We start from the raw sequence: 22,443 nt of genomic DNA, 5'->3' as shown, positions 1-22,443 counted from the left end.
AATGTTTGCAAAAGTCAATCATGTGGTCAATCTAAAAGGAAAACAAACAAACAAACAAACAAACAAACAAACAAACAAGCAACAAAAAAAAAAACAGATTACAAGCATCTTCATTGACGAAAACGGCTTCCATTCGCTTAGTTTTGTTCTTCATAAAGGTAGCTGACCAAGCTCCACGTTGGTTTAACGAATGATGAATTTATCAAAATGTACCACACATTTATGTCCCTCCACAGGGTACTTTTTTCGGGCCGCGGAAGAAACTTTCACACGACATAATATAGAGTATGGACTGTCAGAAAATTTTAGTTTCGACTGATGGTATTGAAATTAGCTAAAATTAGCCTTTTCGCTCACGATCTTCGATGAAGGTACTTGTATCGGCCTAAAATATATTAACACTTGTAGCTTTTGCTAATCAAATTAATGCTTTAGAAACAGCAAGACATGCATTATGAGCTACCCAAAGTATATTGATAGATATCATCGTGTTGATCTGTACGAGCGAAAAGAAAATGCACAATTTTCGGCCATTTTCGGCTGCGGCAGGCAGCTAAAATGGCTATCTTCGGACTTTCCTCGATTTCGATAAAACTAAAGCGCTTCAGGACCTTTGAATGGTATTTTCGAAAACAACTCACTATAGAGGCTATTTGGGCAAAATATGAAGAAATCCGAAATTTCGCGACTGCCATCTCATTCGCGTTATTTACAGGAATTAGTTCTTAATTATTTCCTACTGCAAAATAAAAATAAAAAACCTTGAAACTAATGTCTACCACTGAATGAAACTGTTCACGGATCTTCATAGTATATACACTGATACAGATTAATTATACTCTTAGATTTCTACTCATATTGAAGGGTCGATTTCCACGCTGTCCTGGGAAGAATCAAGCGAAATAATTGCATAACAACTTAAAACTTGTGAAATAAAAACCCAACAGAGATGTGATAGGAAAAGACAAAATATCCTTCACCAAGCGCCGGACCTTTCAAGTGTCCTGTTGCAGTAACTTTGAGATGGTTTCAATACACATAAAAGAAAGGCCCGTTAATCGGAGGGAGCTTTGTTCGTACAATGTGTAATTCCAAGAGAAAATTTACAACTTAAAATATGTCACATTGCATAGTAGCTCAATTAACCTCCGAGAAACTTTTTTTTCCGGGATCGTTTACTCTTCTTCTCGTCCCTACAAACAAGGGGCAACGAGATACCGTGGCCCAATCATAAATGGCGACAAAAATAGCCATTTTGTTAAACGAAAGTTTGGACTGCGATCATGTAATATTTTATTCTTTCATCCCTATTCTTTTATCCAATGAAATTAGTACTATAAGCCTTGCACCAAGACACGATCATCATCGTCTCTTGCCTTGCACATAATACATAATATACTACTTTCCTCTAACTACTCTACCCGTAGTAAAGATGTCACTTCAATGGCTGTGTAATTACTTTTTCAGTCAGCTGGCTCTTTACTCGGTCAAGGTAACTGGGATCTGGGTAGCCACAACTGCAGAGTGGATAACAAAAAAAGTTATATAAGTTTCATGCACATGTGAAGGGGTTCATGGATGTATGTTCTAAACTATGCATGCGTTTCCTATTTTTACTAACCCTTATTTATAATTTGACAATGAAAGGTTTTCTTTAACATGAGTACTCGAGAGTGAGTGCTTTGTCCAAGTCGTCATCGATCCGTAAACCGATGGTGTAAACAACTGTGATTCCTAGTGTATTGGGAAATGGATTGAGAGGTTCAAGTTAAAGACTAGATCAGAGTCCCTGGGGTGTGTTCTTGGATGTGGAATTTGATCTTGCAGTGCTATTCTGAAATGAATGCCGGCGGATTATAAAATTCTAGGGTGGGGATATACACAATGATGGACTGTATAGTTGAAATGTAGTTTCCCACCTAGTCTCCTTCGCAGCCGTTTCCTGGGATGTCACGGGAGCGTTGCGTGACATCCCCAAAAAACGGCTGCGGAGGAGACTATTTCCCACCCAGCAAACGTGTTATATATAAACAATAACCTTCATGAATATATGACTAATCATCGCAGTTATGCACACAACTTAAACTGTTGTGAAATTAAAGCTTGAAAAAAATTCAGGCCTGAATTTTTTTCAGGCTTAAATCTCACCTTCTCAGGAGTTTAATCGACACAGTTATGCAAACCCGAGACGTAGTCGAGCGTTTGCATAACTTTCGAGAATTCTCCCAACCCTCCGAGTGTTTAGATGAGGCCAAGTGAACACGGAAAAAGTGCTCTACTGCTTTTATAAAATAATTCTCAACAGTATACGCGAATCTAAAACGTCAAAACCGTGTTTACATACTCTCATCTAAACACACCCATCGACCAATGAGCGCACGCGTAGTAGCTCAGTTATTTTATAAAATCTAATGTTTATAATAGAAACACTGTACAGCCAATTTCAGTGCAGTGTATTGACCCGGGTTTTTGAAACATGATTCGCCCGTCATGATTCGACCATAATCACGTGATTCTGACAAGGCAGGTGGTTAGAAAATGGAGGATAGTTGCGAGATCGTGGAAGCGGACAGCAAAACTCTTCCATAATAATCGGGAGGCAGAGCCTGCTTTATGTAAAAATAAAGGATAACAAAGCCAATTACAGGCCATTTATCAGCTCTTTTCGTCATATCCCCCCCTTGGGAGAGTTTTGTCAAGTTAGCTAATTTAGTATGCAAGCCACCGTAATGGCGGTCGCCGTCGGCGAAATGTTTATTTGCTCAAAATTGGGGCAAAATCTTTCGGAGATGGAATTCAGGACATTTGTAAGGACACAGAAAGTAATTTGGGACCAGTTGTTGGCTTCTAAGGCTGAATTTATCCAGAAGTAAGCTGTATTTTCGTTTTCGCGCCGAAAGCCACGCGGTGAAATATTATCGGCTTGTTATGCTGTCCTGTTCTATTTTCTCTCTTGGTCTTTTTTGTAGCCCGCCGAGGCCATTCAGTTGGAAAAAGTTCGAAAAAGATGTTTCCATTCAACCTTAAGAGGCCCTGCACCTAAGAAACGACCGATGATTTCCGGCTAAAAAATAAAATCGGCCGATTTTTATCTCTCAAGTAGAGGTTACCGAATACTATTTAAAAATGAATTTCTTTTGTTTCAGTTTCGCTTTAAACCAAAAATATCGAGCCGCAAAGTTTTTCCGTCTGAAAGCAGCAAAATCAGGCCGAAAATAAGCCCCCGCAAAAAACTGTTTAGAAATTACTACCGCAACGCAAAATAATGAGAAAACTACACAGTGTTGAAGAAAAAGGCCTTTTAATGCAATATCATTCGATAAACATCAAAAAACTGCCGAAGCGATTAACAAATAAAGTTTCAAATATTGCATACTAAATTAGATGGAGCGTTGGAGCTGATTTTAAAATAATTATTTCTCAAAAGTTCAACGCTTTTGAAAGCAATCACAGTGATGAATGAGACATTGGAGGGATACAAATCACGTTTCTGGAAAAACATTTTTCGGCCAAAGTATATTGACCTTGTACAAAGCGTTCAAAGTTACCGTGTTCACCGTTATCCTGCTACTTCGGCGAAACGCTTCTCTTTTGCCAATACGGCCGTGGATAGCGTGGTAAACGCCACTTTAAACCTTGCTAGGCATTCAGAGACTATCCTGAGTAGAAGGATGTAGAATTGAAAGAGAAAGGAAGATGAAAAATACGCAGAAGAAGAAAATAACTCGAAATTACCATCTGCTAACGAAAGTTGAATCTGGAAAATGTCGTCGCGTGACAGCGGCCAGTGACGTCATTGGTCACGTAAAGGTCGCAAGAGCGTGGGAAAACGAGTCTGCAATGTCCTTCGGGCGGTCAGCGGCTAGAGATCCAGTCGTGACCCCATAACTCAGATCACGCTGCGACCAAAACGGTGTGGCGGTTGGGGAAGTTTTTCTTTTTGAGTGACCATCATTTGTGAAAAATAACATAACATTGTTCCACTAAACGTTTTCTGGCCGGGAAAAATTGTTTTCCTATTTGTGCATTCGTTTGGATTCCACCGCTATTGATACAAATAACGTCAATGGCCGCTGTCACGCGACGACATTTTCCAGATTCAACTTTCGTTAGCAGATGGTAATTTCGAGTTATTTTCTTTTTCTGTGTATTTTTCATCTTCCTTACTCTCTTAATTCTACTTCCTTCTACTTAGGACGGTCTTTGAATGCCTAGCAAGGTTTAAAGTGGCGTTTAACACGCTATCCACGGCCGTATTGGCAAAAGAGAAGTGTTTCGCCGAAGTAGCAGGATAACGGTAAAAACTGTAACTTTGAACGCTTTGTACAAGGTCAATATACTTTGGCCGAAAAATGTTTTTCCAGAAACGTGATTTGTATCCCTCCAATGTCTCATTCATCACTGTGATTGCTTTCAAAAGCGTTGAACTTTTGAGAAATAATTATTTTAAAATCAGCTCCAACGCTCCATCTAATTTAGTATGCAATATTTGAAACTTTATTTGTTAATCGCTTCGGCAGTTTTTTGATGTTTATCGAATGATATTGCATTAAAAGGCCTTTTTCTTCAACACTGTGTAGTTTTCTCATTATTTTGCGTTGCGATAGTAATTTCTAAACAGTTTTTTGCGGGGGCTTATTTTCGGCCTGATTTTGCTGCTTTCAGACGGAAAAACTTTGCGGCTCGATATTTTTGGTTTAAAGCGAAACTGAAACAAAAGAAATTCATTTTTAAATAGTATTCGGTAACCTCTACTTGAGAGATAAAAATCGGCCGATTTTATTTTTTAGCCGGAAATCATCGGTCGTTTCTTAGGCGCAGGGCCTCTTAAGCTCTCAGGCGATAATTCTGGAGTTTTATGGCTGAAACATCGACTTTGTTATGTTCGTGTTTTTCGGTTGCTATGGGCGACCGTGGCTTCCTTTGTTAGGTCAAGTCTGGGGAGTGAGGTCAGACAAAAAAATTCTAATTAATTCTGGTTTTGTTCGATGTCGCTGAAATTTTAACACGATAAAGCTGGATTGTTAAGGAATAGATTTACGTCTACCGATGTGTGGCAGCTATTAACGCTAAAGTGATATATCGCTTCGAAGTCAGGGTTTTGAAGAGATTTTTTTGCAACGTGTGGGTTCGGCGTGATTTTGCGGCGTGTCTAAAATACTGGTAGCTGGTGACTGGTAACTGGTGACTGGTGACTGGTGACTGGTGACTGGTGACTGGTGACTGGCGACTGGCCACTGGTCACTGGTCACTGGTCACTGGTCACTGGTCACTGGTCACTGGTCACTGGTCACTGGTCACTGGTCACTGGTCACTGGTCACTGGTCACTGGTCACTGGTCACTGGTAATTGTTGACTGGTAACTGTTGACTGGTGTCTGATAGATTAGATACCGTAAAATGTCCCTTACTGCCGATGCAGTAAACTAAGTGTACCTTAGTACACTTATAAAAAAAGATTATTTGTCCACACACGCTTTTTTTTTACTGTAAATTTTGCTATATTTAATACGAAGTGAAGTAAAGTTTTCATCCATGATTCCTTCTTTCGTCACTCTTTCAAGTTATTCACTCAACAACAAAATTTAATATTCAAAGGTAAATGGTAATGAGTGGCGGGTAGTGGGTGGTCATATTTCACCACGGTTGTAATAAGATCGCACGGCGCTGAATATTTCTGTGTCGATTCTGTGCACGTCAAGATTGGTATGATTGTCGCTGACTGCGCCCTCTAAGAAATGAGTTTCGACTACGAGCTAAGTTTTATAAGCACATTACCATTAAAACAAATAAGTGTCGTCTTAACTTCAGAGTAACCTGTCTACGTATTGAATTTTTTTCTTAACATTCAATTATACCTTTCATTTGGGAGCACATGAACGTGTGCACAACATCTGTATCGAATGTTACGAATGCTATCCAACTTTAAGACAACAAATTAACATTTAAGGGCCTATCTACTGGTCGACATTACAATGCCGAAAACGAGACGTTCAAAATCGAAGAACATGCATATCGTTAGACAATATAAATAAAAACAGTCCGATACATATTGAGTCGCCGGTTTAGAAACTACTGCTCCCAACGCGTTAGTAAATTGTCCGGCATTTGCCATTCTTTTTTCGGATAACCACAAATGGCAAATGCCCCGCGACAAGGCCAGCCAATATCTAGCCTGCTTGGCAGGCGTTCAAGGCGGAGAGATCGTGGTAAATGACAAACGCGATGCATGGTCGGGGAAAAGTATTCCCCCCCACCCCACCTCAGTTAAATATGCAAAACCAAGTAAGCAGCGGAGATAACAATGGGGTGACAGGCCTGCACAACTCCTATCCACGTGTAATAGCCGGTTAAAGCTTTGCTCTAACGAGATTATCCTTTCGGGATCTGCGCCTTTTGTACGAGACAATAGGGGATCTTTGAATATTCTTCTAAGCAATGGTTGTTGTTGAATTAAATGCCCGTTCTGCATAAGTATTTGCTTTAAGTTAGGCACTGATGGGCGATATTGCGTGACAAAAGGCAAGATTCGCGTGTCTTGTTTACGTTCCTGTTGTAGGGCAGCTTTTCTCTCCTCAAATGTAATTTCTGCGAGTTGTTGAAACAAGAGTTTCAGGATACCCTCTTTCGATGAGATTTGTTTTAAATTGTGAAATAGCAGTTTTGAATGCTGTTTCAGAGGAGTTAGTTCGGAGAAGTCTAAATGCTTCGCCTTTGATGAAGCCCTTTTTGACCCCTGGTGGGTGGCAACTCGAGAAATGCGTGTACTGAAATGTTTCAGTAGCTTTGAAATGAGTTTTAATGTCTAGTCTGGACTTTTGTGCAAATCTTTCGCCTTTGTAAACTTTTGTGTCGAGGAACGTTGTTTCCGTGTCGGAAACTTCAGCCGTGAACTTGATAGTGGGATGGTGGCTATTTGCTAGTTCAATGAACTACGTGACTTCGTCTTTGTTTATATTCCAGATAGAGAATATATCGTCAATATACCTTTTCCAGTCGAGTGGTTTTTGAGCGCTTTGATTTAAAATTTGTGATTCTACCTTTCCCATAAAGATGTTGGCAAAAGCGACCGCCACTGTTGTACCCATGGCTGTGCCATGTGTTTGGAGGTAGTTTTTTCCAGTAAACTGGAATGAGTTTTCCTGAAGTATAAGTTCAAGCGCTCTTTTAAGATATTGTTTTGGGATGGGGGATCCTCCTTCATAGTAAGATTCGTATGCGTTGCATACCGTTTCTATCCCCTCCCCTTGAGGTATATTTGTGTATAGGCTTGTCACGTCCATCAAAACAAGGATAGCGTTCCCTGGTACTCTCGTTTTTTCTATGAAATTGATGAAGTTCGTCGAGTCTTTAAGATATGACTCCTGTTCTTTTGCTATGGGTTGAAGGAGTTTGTCTCAAAATGCAGACAGTCTCTCTGTCGGACCATCACACCCAGATATTATGGGTCTTCCAACCGGAGTTGATTTGTGAATTTTTGTAAGCGTGTAGAACACTGGTGTGCGAGGCGGGTTAGGTGTTTGACAAAACCATAGTTTGGTCATGTCATCAATATAGCTGTGCTGGTGGAGTTCCTTAACTAATTGTTGTACCCTTAGGGATGTCTCTACAACCATAGGACGTTCAAGGGGTTTGTAGTGTTCACGGTTGTCTAACTGGATTTGTCCTTCGAGAATTTTATCTTCAGTGGTTAGGACAACCGTTCGCGTTCCCTTGTCTGCCTTTTTAAGATTGATGTTGGGATCTTCTTGTAGCATTTTCAACGCCTTTCGTTCTGTGTTAGGCAGATTATCCTTAGGTTTTGTAAGTTGTACTTCAGCAAGTTGTAATTCACCCTTGTAATTTATCGTAAAAGTTTTGCTCGTGAGGTTTTTTGGCTCACTTGTTCACGCTAGAAGGGACTTAAATTTTCCGCAATGGTGTTGACTGATACTTGTTATTTGCCGGCTTGGAGGTCCGTATACAGTCAACTGTCGCCTTGCGGACATCCCGCTATTACGGTCTCTCGCCATTTAAATACGGACACTAAACGACGCCCCTGAGCGTGTAGTCTGGTTAATGTGAAAATATCTTGTAAGTAGTTTTAGATACATGTATTAGTTACTGTCAACGGTTGGTTGGGCTCTATTGTTATGAAAGAGAATGTTTATTGATTTATGTTCTTTTTTGTTGGAATTAAAGTTTTTGTAAATTGATTGGAAATAATGCGTTTTGGTCCCCCTACCTAACCAAATTTCAGTGACCGGTGACCGGTGACCAGTGACCAGTGACCAGTGACCAGCTACCAGTATTTTAGACACGCCGCGTGATTTTGTAATCGGAGGTTTTTGTTGACCCCGAAGGAAAAAATTTCCGGAAAAGGTCATTTCATCGACGATTCAAACGAATATAAATATGTATATGTTCCGAGCTAAATTTCTGGTGAAAAAATATAATTTTTGACGAGCGCTGAGTTTTTAATTTTTTTCCCGCGAAAGTCAGGATAGGAGATGAGTTAAAATAGCAACATTTGACAAGAGAAATACATTCTGCTAGTATTTTTCGATGGCAAATAATATTTTCCTTCACAGTATATCCTTTTTGAATTATTAGCGTCATGAATATTAGTTATTGCCAAGCGTAGATTAAATTTGCATCGCTTCGGCGGCGCGACAATAACATGTCAGTTTCATTTTGTCATTCGCATTTTTCTGTGATCGTTGTGCTTCAACTTTGTCACGTTCCACAACCGATGGAACTGGATTATTGCAATGAACGGATACGACACACGAATCCAATCTAGAAGTCCGCCATGCTGCTTTAATGATCAACTTCCCAACTTACATTGCGCGCTTAAGTATATTATGTATGATGCACCGAAATGTACCTTACAAACACTACAAACTTCAACTACATATCCACAAAATACGACAACAAATGACAATATAATGTCCACAAAGCGTATGCACAATTAGGTATTTTAGCCCGTACCCGAATTGTTCAATTTTCTCTTCTTTCAAGTTTCAACACAACGAGTCGAGAACGTGTCACGCCTTCCTGTCAAGAAATGTAATTTTGCACTCATCCGCGATTGATGATGGCTTTAAAATAAATTATTGCAAGCGACAATTTCTTTCATCTCACGTGTGTTAGTGTTCATTTTCGTCTCCTGTGATGAATTCATTGAAAGTAACGCTGAATCTAATCGCTATTAAACTGTTTTTGAGGTTTACCTGTTGAATGCGAGAAGTGATGCACCAGTTAAACCGTCGATCTGTTTTTGCCGCTAAAAGCTGAAAATAACGACTTATCTTAAATGAATGCTACCAAGGTTTTTACCTTAAATTTTCGAAAATAGTCTTTAACTTGTATCTCATCATTTACGAAATTAGTAGAGCTGTGGTAGCCTCGCGGTCGAATCATGACGGGCGAATCATCATGGACGAATCATGTTTCAAAACCAGGGTCTATACACTGCACTGAAATCGGCTGTAAACCAATCAGCGCGCGTATTTCCTGTGGGCTATATTCTAAACTTCAATACTTGTAAAAAAAGGGACCCCGGCTCTGCTATTACTATAAGATTTAGTTGTAGGTATTATGGGCAAAATCGTACTTAGCTGGGCCTCCACTTCGATTCCATTTCAGTTCGATGCCGTTGGACACTATTTTGTTCTTTTCTCCGGTAGCTGGGCAGTTCCCAATAGTGAATATCAATCGTGCATGAAAAGCACTCCTCAGCAGGCTGCACACTTCTTGTCCCGCTGGGTTGTTAGGGAGGTAGGATGTACAAAATAAACCACAGTAAGGCTCTCCTGGATTTGGATGCTCTGAACCTAACAAAAGGAACGTGCATCATTATTTAATCAAAATAAATGAAAACGGGCTTGCCAACAAAACTAATTTATTCAATAATACCTTGAATTCCATTGTCAAAGTTGAAAGTCAAGAATATAGTTCCAAACTCCTTGTATCCCGGAAGTGAATTCCGTGCCTCAGTCCTGCACGTCATGTACCCTACTGGTTGGTTCCCTCGAAACTGATTCTCTTTCTTGCAAACTGGACAGATCATCGTCTTCTCAATAAAGTACTTCGTGCAGGACTTGCAAAAATAGTGACCACAGTTGCCTGGGTAAACAGGATCTTTGTTTAAATTCATGCACATGGAACATTTTGGTTCACCGGTTGAATGAGGTTTTTGCATCTCGAAGAGTGGTTTTGAACCTAAAATTAAAACATATGTGTAATAAGTACTGTCTGGTTCCCTTGCCAGTTTATTAGGCCGCAAAGACGTTTCACTATCGTACAGGGCATTCTGTGGAATGCTGAGATGTTAATACTAACTTGCTAGTCAGTCACAGTGGTTAGCTCAGACCACCGAGGCAGACAGGCTAGCCCTGCAACAAGTATTGGTCCTGTGAAATGCTAATAAATAGACTGAATCAGCTATCGAATAACAGTAATGCAATGTAATAGTACGTAAGATATCATTGTCCGCATTGGTACTCAAAACGAGTTGATTCTGACTACACTCACACGAGAAATTCAATGTGAAAAGTTTATTGAGGATGCATCAGTCAGCCATCAGATTCACTGTATCCGAACGCAACGACTGACCGACCTAAAATGACTTAAATCTCCCCCCAAAACCTTAAATAGTCCCTAAGCATCTCGTGATGCACAGCGAGTCTCTCCAGGGTGCCCTCAGAATGATAATTTCCGACTAATTCGTCCCTCAATCGTCAGAAATAATATTTTCCACAGGCTACTGTGAAACCTTCAAGAAATTACTAAGTTAACCGAGTAGCCCTAGAAAAGTTTCGAGTACACCAAAGCTCACTTCAGAGAAATACATATTGTTTGTTTTTACCTGTATCTGAGTCTGCAGCTCGTCCTTCTTCCACTATATCTCGTACATTGACGCTTTCCTGTGAAGCTGTCGGTGTTAAGTTCTCTGACGCTGGAGCCCTTTGAGGGTGATTAAAAGGCGATGGTTCTTTGGGATACGATGCTCCATTGTTTGTTGCGTTAGAGCTTGAATTGACAGATTGAACTCCTGTTTCTTGCATACTCTCGGGCTGATTGGTTCCAGCGAGGTTGTTCGTATTCTCATCCGTTGGGAGTTTCCTCTCATCGTCAGTTGTAGTTTTTTCGAGTGTGTCTTTCTTGGTTTCCTCTATGTCGGTAATTCCATCTTTATGTAGTAATCTGTTACCGGGCACACCAATCAACTTGTCGTCATCAGTATTCTGATAATTATCTTTTGATTCTTGGTTGTCTTCCTTAAACGCCCCGTTGCTGGATTCTTTTCTCTCCGATTCTTCTGTGCCTCTCGCTGCTTCAGCAGGATCAGTGCTCTGATCACCTTTCACTCCGTTACCAATGTTTCGTGCAAAACGTTTTCCTTCCTCTGTAACAGTCAGTCCTGGTGGTGAGGCATTAATAGCAAATGTGACACTCCTTCCTTTTCCAACGTAAGCACTCGTTGTTTCCCTCGATTTAGCTAATAGAGTGCTTTCATTTGACTCAGATTTTGATGCTTCTTGTTGTAGTCTGCCATAAAAATTAGCTGCAAGAATGCCTCTTCCCCTTCCAGACGATGGTCTAGCTGCAGTAGCCATGTTTGACAACTTTGAATTTTTCACCGAATGAGGGCCTTTTATGTCTTTTTCCATGTTCGAGCCATGAACTTCAGTTTTTTCATTTGACTTTTTGTTACCACTGGGTGGGTTGCCTTTGCTTACATTTGGATGATTACTGTTGTTGTTGGAAGGGAGCCCTTCCTTGATGTCGACGGGTATATCTTCACGGTGCTTATTGTTCTCCACGTTTGGACCAACTCCTTCACCCGAGGACTCAATATTATCACTATTTTCGCCGCTCGTGTTGGACCTTTTCGCTAAAGGAGAGCATCCTAAGCGCTTTTCTTTGTTGGAGCCGTGGAGGTCAGTTTCTACATTTGTCGTTTCGTTGCTATTGGGCGGGTTGTCTATGCTTCCATCTGGAGTGTTTCTGTTGTTAGAAGGGTGCACTTTCTTGTGACTATCGGGCATATGTTCACTTGGTTTGTCGCTTTCCACATTTGGATCGGTTCCCTCATTTGGTGACTCGACATTGGAATTGTCTTCCCCGCTCTTCTTGGATTGTTCCTCAGCTGAATCTTTAAATGAAGAAAAGGAAGGATGTTTTACAGGGACGTTTAAGGCGGAAGAAACTTCTTGTTGCTCATTAGATGTACGTAGACGGTGTTCCGGGTGTGGTGAGGTTGTTGATGACGTTTCTTGAGAAGTGTAGCGTTTCACAAACTCTTCACGGAAGACACTGATTGTTTGGTCGTCAATGATAACAACACGCACGTCACGGAGAGTGCTGAATTCGGCGTCAGTCATGGAGCTAAATTCCTCGATTGCTTTGAACATCACTTGGGCGCAAATGCTTTTTGGCATGCCGAAAATACCTGAGCTTATTGCTGGAAGGGCAATGGAAGAAAGTTTCAACTTTGCTGCAAGACAGAGGCTTTCCATGCATGCTCGTTGAAGAAGCGAAATGCTCCTTTGTCTGTTATGGTCATTCCATCTCGGACCAACCGTGTGTATGACATATCGACAAGAGAGATTGCCACCCTTGGTACAGACAGCATCGCCTACGTTAAGCGGCCGTTTATTTCTATGCAGCATTATTTGCTTGGACTCTTCTTCTATCTGACGACCTCCTTTCCGCACTATCGCAGCTGCCACACCACCGCCGTGTTGAAGCCACTCGTTAGCTGCATTGGCAATGGCATCCACTCTCTCGTCAGTTATATCACTCTGGTATAGCGAGAAACTCACTCCATTACTCAAAATCTGCTTTAACACCTGTGCAGGCCTTGCCGAGAATTGATTATCCTGGAAAGTCTCATTGTGATGTAGAGCACCAGGAGTCGTGGTTCTTTGATGACCGCGTCTGGTCTTTCTGCTACCACCTTGTTGTAATCCAAGCTTTTCCCTTAAGGCTCGCAGCGAACTCAGAATTTCATTCTTTTCTGCATAGACCACTAACTTGTTTCCTGCCATTTCAATAACCACATTATTATAAGTTTCCACGGAATTAATCGCCTCGATTACCCCATCGTCTGTACTTTCTATTTCAACTTCTTCTCGGCGAATGTTCGGAAAAACGCGTTGATAAAGATCAATGAACGAGTCGCATCCTTCTTGATAACTGCGTGGATTGCTTGATGCTTTAGTGGGACGCATTTGTACGTTGGACGTGTTTTCAATCCAGACGATCTTCAAGGCATACGTTTCTTCTATGTATCGAAGCGTCTTCTCGTGCACCCGTTTAATAAGCTTCATGAACTGTGGCTGCACCTCAAAGCTGTTAAGATCCTTCGTATCGAAATCGTCCCAAGTTTCTGAAGAATTTTGCTGGGTCTGTGTTGTATCACTTTGAAGAATTGCGTCATTTCCTCCTATTGATTGCTGCAGGACTGAAGAACGTCGATGGAGAATGTCTTGAAGAAACGTTTGCGTGTTGAGAATCTGATTGAACGTTCCATAGAGAAAACATTCCTTACTAGAAACATGGGAACATTGAACTCCGGTTTTATGCTTTAGAACTTCAAGCGCTTTTACCCATTCTTGAGATGATAGCGGGAACCTATCAAAGTTTACACGTGCCTTAACTAGCTGAAGAACCTAAATCAAAGGAAACAAATGGATAATATTAATTATTTCCAGGAGAAGTGATTGAAGGCAATGTCAACATGTCTTTCGCATTTAAATTTGTCAGTTCGGTTTCAGCAATCAGATGACGAAGTTCCGGAAGCTCATTCGGGCAATAGATAGGAACACCGCTCTTCTTTTTTGCAATCTGAGAAAATAATATACACATCTTATTTCTGAGCGAAACATTACAAAAAAACGATTTGTATCTTACCTCAGGGGAACCATCCGGAATCAATCTGTGAAGCTTCAATGTTGATCCCTCAAGTGTGTGAGAATGTTCTAGTACTGTTTCCACAACTAGGTAGGTAAAGGGAAAACAACCATTAAATGAAAAGAAGTCATCCTAACAAGCAGTTACTCGCAGTACTTTGTATTTTTTTTTCACCTAATTTAGAAAATTAACATTATTTCTCGCTAAATTCTCTGCAGCTTAAGGTGGCCGAACACAGTTTTCGCGCGCGCTTTTGCTGATGCAATTCAGCGCGCGCACAAGGATTGAAAAACAGGAGGGGTAGGAGGTGTATCGAATGGTCCCATTCAATTTAGAAGTGCTCGCAAAATTTGGCCCTTGCTCGAATTGCTCGCAAAAATTGGATGAGTGTTCGCTTGCTCGTGCTCGCAAAATTTTTGCAATTGCTTGCATGCTCGGATTTTGGTTAAAATTCTCTGCCCGTAGCGGAAGCATAATTTGCATCTTGAAACAAAAAATGACACTGGAAACAATGTTTCCCGTATGCCAAACTGGGAAACATTGGGGAAACATGCACGCACTTGACATTTTGTTGAAACTGAGCGGCCAAAGTTCAGTCCCAGGTAGTAGGGTAACCCTACCTGAAACATTTTGCTTGTAAACACGGGCTATCTTTAACCCTCTTGGTAGGGACCCTACTTTCTTGTAAACAGGGCCTTAGAAAGCTTCATATCTCCTTTTGCGTCCACCCACTGACTCACGTGAGGCTAAGAGCAGTAATTTTGCATCAAACGGCATATCAAATAAGGCATAATTGACTGTAAGCTGCTGGGAATACCTGGGATTGGTTGAACCGCGATAAGATCTTATATTAACATGTTGCCTGGCTTTGCGCCTGTTGTCCTGTTTTGGAGATGTCAGCCAGATTATTTGGCGCAAAACAACGTTTTAACAAAAAAGAGATACCAGCTAGCGGAAAATTTACATTTTGCCTTCACTACCTAACCGAATACACTGAAAGGTTGAAGCACGGGCGCGTTGGTCAGCCAGGCCCAAGATATGTTTTATTTGCGACAATAAGCTTACAACAAAGTGGATAAGAGATACATCAATTAACGTCCTACATGCGCCAAAGCCGGACACGTAAACCCCAAAAACCTCTTGTTAGGAAAAATAGGGACCGTGTACCCCCGACCAAATGCAGTGGCGCCACCTTTGGGGTTTTAAGGTTGACCTATAAACAACAGAATGACAAAAAACAAATCATATGACGCTAATTACTCAATAAAAATAAACCATACGGTAAAGTGCTAGTGGCAAGGCTGACCGTAGAATGTCACAAGTTTCTCAACCGTCTCTTTTTACAAACGTACTACCCATGAGCCTTCGCGTACTACTCTCCCACCCAGTTCTCTGTTCCGTGTCGGCAAAATATTAATTTATGTCAATACCGATTATCACAAATTACATGAAGTGCTCGCTCCTCGCCATCTGTCATTTCTAAAGTACTTGCTGCTCGCATGACAAAACTGATCACTCCTCTTGCTCGCAAAAATAAACGCACTGCTCGCATGCTCGCAAAGACCATTCGATACCGCTCTTAGGCGTTTATTTTCCTTTTTTTCTTTGTTTTCAGCCTCGCTACTCTTACTCACGTCTTTTGACACCTTTAGTGACAACATGTTATGACCTACGACGTAACCACCGTAAAAGGATTTCCAATTTTATCTGAAGGAAGCCTCAGGTTATTAGCCCAAGGGCGAATTTTTGTTTTTCCGTTCGTAGAGAAGTCTCAAAATAAGCTAGATGTAAGTCCGATAACATTTTAGGTTCGTGTTTTTGAAAGTATTTCCCGCCTTCTTCGAACTTCCGCTTCTCGCCCTTTCCTCTCCCGCTTCCCGCCGCTTCCGGACTTCCCCCTATGTCCTCCCCCCCAACTTGTGTGGTGTTTAAGTCATGATCGTCATTTTATGTGTTGGGAAGTTTTGGTCAAAAACTTGGATTAGTCAAGACACAGGTTACATGGATTTCACCCTCTCTTGTCGGTTCAACGGAATGTTTGTAAGATATATAATATAAGTAAATGAGCAGGAGAAAACCCATAAAGAAAATTATATGGAACTTTTATCCCACCTCAACCATTGTAAAGTTTTAAAACTTTTTATACCCTCTTACACAAACTGAAAATACTCAAGAAATACGCGAAATATTTTCCATGTTTCTCTCGAATTATCGAAACACGAACAAGCGGGTGCTTCCACAGCTTTCTCGAATTCCCCCGAAACTTTCACGGGCCGGTGGTGATTCACGAGTCGATAGAAACATGGCCAAAGTCACCACGAGAAAATGAAAGGAACGTCACTCGGCACTAGTCAATTGGTAGGTTTTCACTGAAATTTGCTTTCGAAACGTGAAAACGGCTGTTATAGAGTTTCTCGGAAGTGAAGAAAGTTCGACTCCATGGCGACATTTTGGGCTAACGTACCCAATCGCAACATCACAGCTGAGTTTCTTCGAGAATCAGGTAACAAACTAACCCAGTCTGGTACCAGGGAGAAAATCGAGCTTTGAACGCTCAAATTTAAATCATCCCATTTAGATCACTGGAAGACAGAGTATGGAACAATCAGCGGTCTCGTCTTTTGTGCGGACCTCCGTGGAAGCGGCATCGGAAAAGCAAGCATTTCGAGAAGTGATCTGTGTCAACAATTACTTTGAGACTGAGAAAAGTTGAATTTTTTTAAATAAATTAATCTCATAGACATTTTGTCCATTGGGTTTATTAAATTCGAGACAAACCAATGGTTTTTTTATCTTAAGGTAATTTCAAGACCAATTTTGTGTTTGGTTTAGTCTCGCTCGACTGCCGTGTGAGACCGCTCCAGTATTTTTTCTGAGTCATTGTTTAAAAAAAGAAACGGCTTTTTCTTTCTTTCTCCAGCTTCTCGTACTTTTTTTACCTTATCTTTTGCCCAGTCACGTAAAATGTGATCTAAATTCTCAAAACTTTCCGCCATTTTTAAAGAGAGAGAGAGAAAAACTTTGTAATGTGCAGGTTGCAAAGAATGGCTAACGCTCCCAACCTTGAGCAACTCATTAAGGATCCCACCAGAATTATGGAGAACTCAAGATCGCTGATAGACCTTATTTTCGCGAGCTCAAGTCATCACCTCAGTGATCATGGAATTATTCATCCCTCCTCGAGTGATCACTCAATGGTTTATTGCGTTGTTAAAGTGGGCATGAAGAAAGCTCCCGGAAGAATTATCGAATACCGCTCTTTCAAATCCTATGACATAGGAAACTTTATTAACGACCTGAAATGTATTGATTGGACTCTTCTGGATAATAATCCTTGACTTATCCAAGGCCTTTAACACGGTGGACCACTAGTTATTAATCAAGAAACTGAGATCTCTTGGTCTTGATAGAGGGGGGTCAAGGGGGGGAGGGGAGGGTCTTGTCACGAAGTCACGATAGTAACTTTTCGACTGCACGAATCACGAAACAAAAAATTCACTTTTCACGATTCTCGAACATGTGCACGAAACTGTAATCAAAATTTGTACAAAAAAGTGCACTCTTTAACTTTACCAATAATTTACAGCTGTTGGAAAGGTAATATTTGAAATCTTAATTTTTTGGTTTTACTTAAAGAGGCCTCTTAAGAGAAATATCGGACTTGGACAGCTCTTCCACTGCGAGTTGTTACGGCTCTTAAGAAGGTCAGAGTATCGTCGTCGTTGTCACTGATTCAACAACCGCGAGGACTCTGTTGGATGCAGCAGCCATGATCTTTACCAGTCTGAGTTAAACCGAATCCACACATGTCGTTCATCAATGGCTCATCAGTCAAACATCCTATTGAGACGGATTCATTGGCTAATACGGTGATCAGGAAATCAACGGGTTTATTTAAACCTGTCAACATATTTCGTCTGTCGCTACTCTCAGTCGGCTTGACTCAAGCGCTAAATTCACTAAGGTCACGGGAAAAATCTGATCACAATGCAGTGAAATTCAGTTACGAACTCAACTTTAGACATTCACGATTTATTTCTTATCTATTCACGATTCACAGCCAAGGACTTTTGCATTTCACGCCTCACGGAATGCACTTCAATCACGATTCACGGAACAGTTTTTTTTTATCAAATCACGATTCACAGAGCACAAAAAAACCGGATCACGGCGTCACGAAAATACCCTTGCCCCCCCTCTTGATACCACGTCAGTTAGTTGGTTTCAGTCGTATCTGCATGGTAGAAGCCAAGTTACATCTGTTGGCAGTACTTTGTCATCTGCTGCTCCAATGACAGTAGGGGTCCCGTAGGGAAGCATTCGGGGCCTTTATTCTTTATTCGTTGATTTTAATGTTAATCTTCTCATACTTAACACCTCAAATTGCAAACTTATGGTCTTTGAAAACACAAGAAAACTGAACAATATTCAATTAATGGAAATTCAAGTTGGGGAAACTGCCTGAGAAATAACTGAAACTTTTAAGTACGTAAGGATTGTACTCATTGAGAACTTTACATTGCATGATTGAAAATTAACCAAAGGATTGGAGTAGTTAGGGGAGTGAAGCATTTATAATATTACCTTTATCAGCTAGGTTGACTCTCTGTAATAGCTTAATTGTCCCTTTTTTCGACTCAGGTGATATTGTTTGGGGGGACCAAAATAACAACACTTTAATGACACATGTACAATCCTTACTAAATAAGGTGGTCACAATTATTCAAAATAAGCCAACACGTAGCTCAGCTACTGACGCTTGAAATACCTTACAAATCACAAGCCTTTAAGTAGCAGGAGAAAGTGCCATCAATTAATATCTGTATTCAACTGCTCAAATGGTAAGATTAATTTTAATTTTCAGTCAAAACTTCAACTTCTCATCGTAATTATAATACATGTAATAATTTTCATTTAAGTAAGGTACACACTAATTGGGGTAAACAGGGATTTGTTTATAATGCCATAAAGGAATACAATGACTTAGAAGTTAGCATGAGAGAAGTGAAATTGTCACATATTTTTAAAACTAGTCTCAAGACCCTTACATAGTTCAATCTTTCTTTGTTGAATTATATAATTTTTCTTGTTTGATCTTTGTATTTAGTTTGTAATTTAATTTATTTTCAAGGTCCTATTGAAGACCACCTTGGCGAGTTGGGTTCCCTGGTTAACTATTACAAAAAATATTATTATTATTATTATCATTATCGTTATCGTTATCGTTATCGTTATTATTATTATTATTATTATTATTATTATTATTAGTTTAAAAACACAACAACGCTTTTCAGTTTTCGGAACATGTTTCGATGCTTCAAACATCATTATCAGCCATAATGAATATATAAGGTTTACAGAAAGATCATTATTATATATGTAACAGCCTATACAATGAGCCTTTATAAATTTAAATTAATGTAAAATGCAAACTTATTTAAACTAACCAACAAAAATTTAGAAAGAACAATAGTGAAAAACCACTGAGCTGAAATAGATACATTTAAAAGTGTAATGATAAATTGACATGCTCAACTTGTTTGTTGAGTTCGGGATTTTTCTACCTACACAGGGAAGAGAATTTCATCTATTATTAATAAATATTGCAAAGATTTAAATGTAAAAGTTATTTTCTCTTCTTTCAAACTTAGCAGTATGTTTAGTCCTAAAGATCTTATTCCCGAGTCTCTTAAATCACATGTTGTGTACCAGTTTACATGTGCGAGCTGTGAAGCTCCTTATCTTGGTGAAATCAATAGGCATTTCCACACACGTGTTAAGGAACATCTTTTTCGGGACAAAACTTCCCATGTTTTTAAACATCTCAATTGTTCTAAGCAATGTTGAGACAATTGTGATGCCTCCAGTTTTAAAATTATTGATTTTGCTAAGACTTTCTCACAACTTAAAATCAAGGAGAATTTTCATATTGAACGGTTAAATCCAGAACTCAACAAACAAGTTGAGCATGTCAATTTATTGTTACACTTTTAAATGTATCTATTTCAGCTTAGTGGTTTTTCACTATTGTTCTTTCTAAATTTTTATTGGTTAGTTTAAATAAGTTTGCCTTTTACATTAATTTAAATTTATAAAGGCTCATTGTATAGGCTGTTACATATATAATAATGATCTTTCTGTAAACCTTATATATTCATTATGGCTGATGATGATGTTTGAAACATCGAAACATGTTCCGAAAACTGAAAAGCGTTGTTGTGTTTTTAAAAATATTTACAATACTTGTGCTATCAAGACCAAGGCTGTTGCCTAAGAAAATTTTTAATGTGCCCTTTGGGCTCCTTCCACCAAAAGTTGGGAGCCCAAGCCACCTTTTTAGGAGCCCAGATAAAATTCTCTGTGGTCAATCTGGGGGGGGGGGGGGGGGGGGGTTTGGGGGGGTTGGTGAGTTTAAGGAAGACAGGGAGGGTTAATTGTGGAAATTTTGGGGAGGGGTCCTGGGGCAGAGATTTTTTCATGAGACACTGATGTGGTCTAATATCAATCAAATTTGACAAATAAAGCATTCAGCAAAGTGATCAGGTCATGACTGAGAAAGAATACTATTTATGGTCAAACTCAATAATTGGTGTATCCATGCAAGTGCTGCAGCTTTTTTTTATAAAAATTTATATTGCTGCTTTTGTTTTTGAATTTTGCAATTCTATTTTAAAAAGACGAAATATGTTGTACAAATCATGAAATGCAAGCTGCAAATGAAAGAGGCATTGGAGGGGGGGGGGGGGGGGTGAATTTGGCCTAACTGAAATGTGCGTTCCTTCCCCGGGCTTGGGACATTAGTATAAACTAAAGGTGATTTTCAGGCAGCATTACAGCAATATTGGCCACTTCTTTGGAGAAAATAAATTCTTGTATATTGGGCGGAGTCGCGACAATTCATGTAATAATTTAAAATATAGAACCCTAGTATGCAAAGAGAATTGCAATGATGTGTTCTTTTTGCTGGCTAGTTACTCAAATTATCCTTTCAAAACCTAAAGAAATTCATTCAGTACATCTAAGTGAAGTTTTCTTAAGTATCGGACAAATATTTAGACACATTTATCTTTTTTCAACTGTAAATATAACGTCAGCAGGATCATCACTCCAATTCCAAAAATATTAGTTATCAAAGTAGTTATTTTGCAACTCGGAATCAGCAAGGCATCAACAGAGACACAATTCATTGGCATACATGATGTACATTTATTCAATACTGAGCTTACAATGCATTATAGGGCGATTTTCAAAGATTGCTGTTTTCGGCTGTTTTGTGAGCGGAGAGAGACTTTGTTGCCGTGTTTTTGACCAGATTTCTCGCGATAAAAGCAAAACAGGACCAGAGTAGCTGTTGTTTTCCATTTAATTTATTGTGTGAATGATTCTTTGACCGATTTCATGAGAAGATTGAAGTCAGTGGACAGATTACATGGGAATGAAAACTTCATGTTTAGGCGCCCACTCGGGCTCCTCGAACAAAACTTTAGTCGCCCGCACTCGTAACTTAGGCGCCTGTTAGGCAGCAGCCTTGAAGACCCTTTGGTATTATCATTATTATTATTATTATTATTATTATTATTATTATTATTACTATTACTATTATTATTATTATTATTATTATTATTATTATTATGTCAATCGTGCCTCTATCCTCTAATAGATCGTACGCGAGAACCAATCAAAATGTCAGAATAATTTGGGTTATTGGCTCCTGTTATTACATAATTCTCTGCTGAACTCACAATCTTATTGTTGAATAGAAATGTAGCTCTTAGAACTCGCTTACTTACAGGATGCTTTCTAAAAATAATTCAACCGACCACTCCGTCGCTACCCCTCCAAAATAATACAACCCACCACTTCGTCGCTACCCCACCCGCACTAGAAGTGATATCTGCCCAATCCTTTTATATCATGTAAAATATTTCTTGAGGTTTTACTAAATCTGGCAAGTATTATTTTTGTGAAGAGGGCATCGATAACTGAATTTAAGCAAGCCACTGTTGCTATTCATCGCACGTTCAAATGTGACGCATGACGAATATTCCATATATGTAACCGGTTGAATCCGAACTGAAACTAACTGAAGAAACTGGAAGTGAGTTATGTTGAAAATGTATTATAGCGGGGAACTATAAGTCAGAAACACTTCTAGTTTCGTGCAAGTAATAGCTAGAAAAGACAAGGATGCACAAACCTTCGCTTTTTTCGAAAGTTATGACGGCCGTTCCTATCTTCGGAATGTGTATATGATCGATTTCACCTCCGCCATTCTTCTGCCGCTGGAAGTGAATAGTAACATCTTCCTTTGCAGTCTGTGGCGATATGTTTGAAACCACAATACTCCTTGCCACTTGCTTTTCCTCTAGAAGCTGTATTTGTGGTGCATTCGACTGACATTTTCCTAAAACGTCTGACATTTTTGGTTGCGGCCACGCAAACTACATGCAAATGACGAACTAACAGCTTTCGATTTTCCGAGAAACGAAGGAGTGAGACTGGGACAAAGTTTTTCGTCTTACGGCGCTAAACAAAGCCTTCCTTG

General features: G+C 39.8%; 1 protein-coding gene, 1 long non-coding RNA gene and 1 pseudogene across 2 annotated transcripts; 1 reads left to right on the top strand and 2 right to left on the bottom strand.

Moving 5' to 3' along the window:
* Positions 1–469: 469 nt before the first annotated feature.
* Positions 470–22,418, bottom strand: LOC110064460 (uncharacterized). The gene is made up of 6 exons (XM_089297530.1): positions 22,096–22,418; positions 13,899–13,984; positions 10,849–13,657; positions 9,897–10,202; positions 9,595–9,814; positions 470–1,517 (listed from the first exon to the last, which is right to left on the bottom strand). Exons 1-6 carry the CDS (start codon positions 22,316–22,318, stop codon positions 1,436–1,438), a joined length of 3,726 nt encoding a protein of 1,241 aa, XP_089153656.1. The 5' UTR covers positions 22,319–22,418; the 3' UTR covers positions 470–1,435.
* On the top strand, positions 3,752–4,570 carry LOC149106868 (uncharacterized). Its single transcript, XR_016209985.1, has 2 exons — positions 3,752–4,119; positions 4,196–4,570. It is a non-coding gene; the product is annotated as an uncharacterized LOC149106868 (long non-coding RNA).
* On the bottom strand, positions 6,350–8,537 carry LOC149106867 (uncharacterized; annotated as a pseudogene).
* Positions 22,419–22,443: the final 25 nt, after the last annotated feature.

This window comes from Orbicella faveolata, unplaced genomic scaffold (assembly GCF_042242905.1).
Source record: "Orbicella faveolata isolate gen_17 unplaced genomic scaffold, um_ofav_v1 contig_3, whole genome shotgun sequence".
In the NCBI taxonomy this organism is placed as follows: domain Eukaryota; kingdom Metazoa; phylum Cnidaria; class Anthozoa; order Scleractinia; family Merulinidae; genus Orbicella; species Orbicella faveolata.
This window is presented reverse-complemented; position numbering and strand designations above follow the sequence as displayed.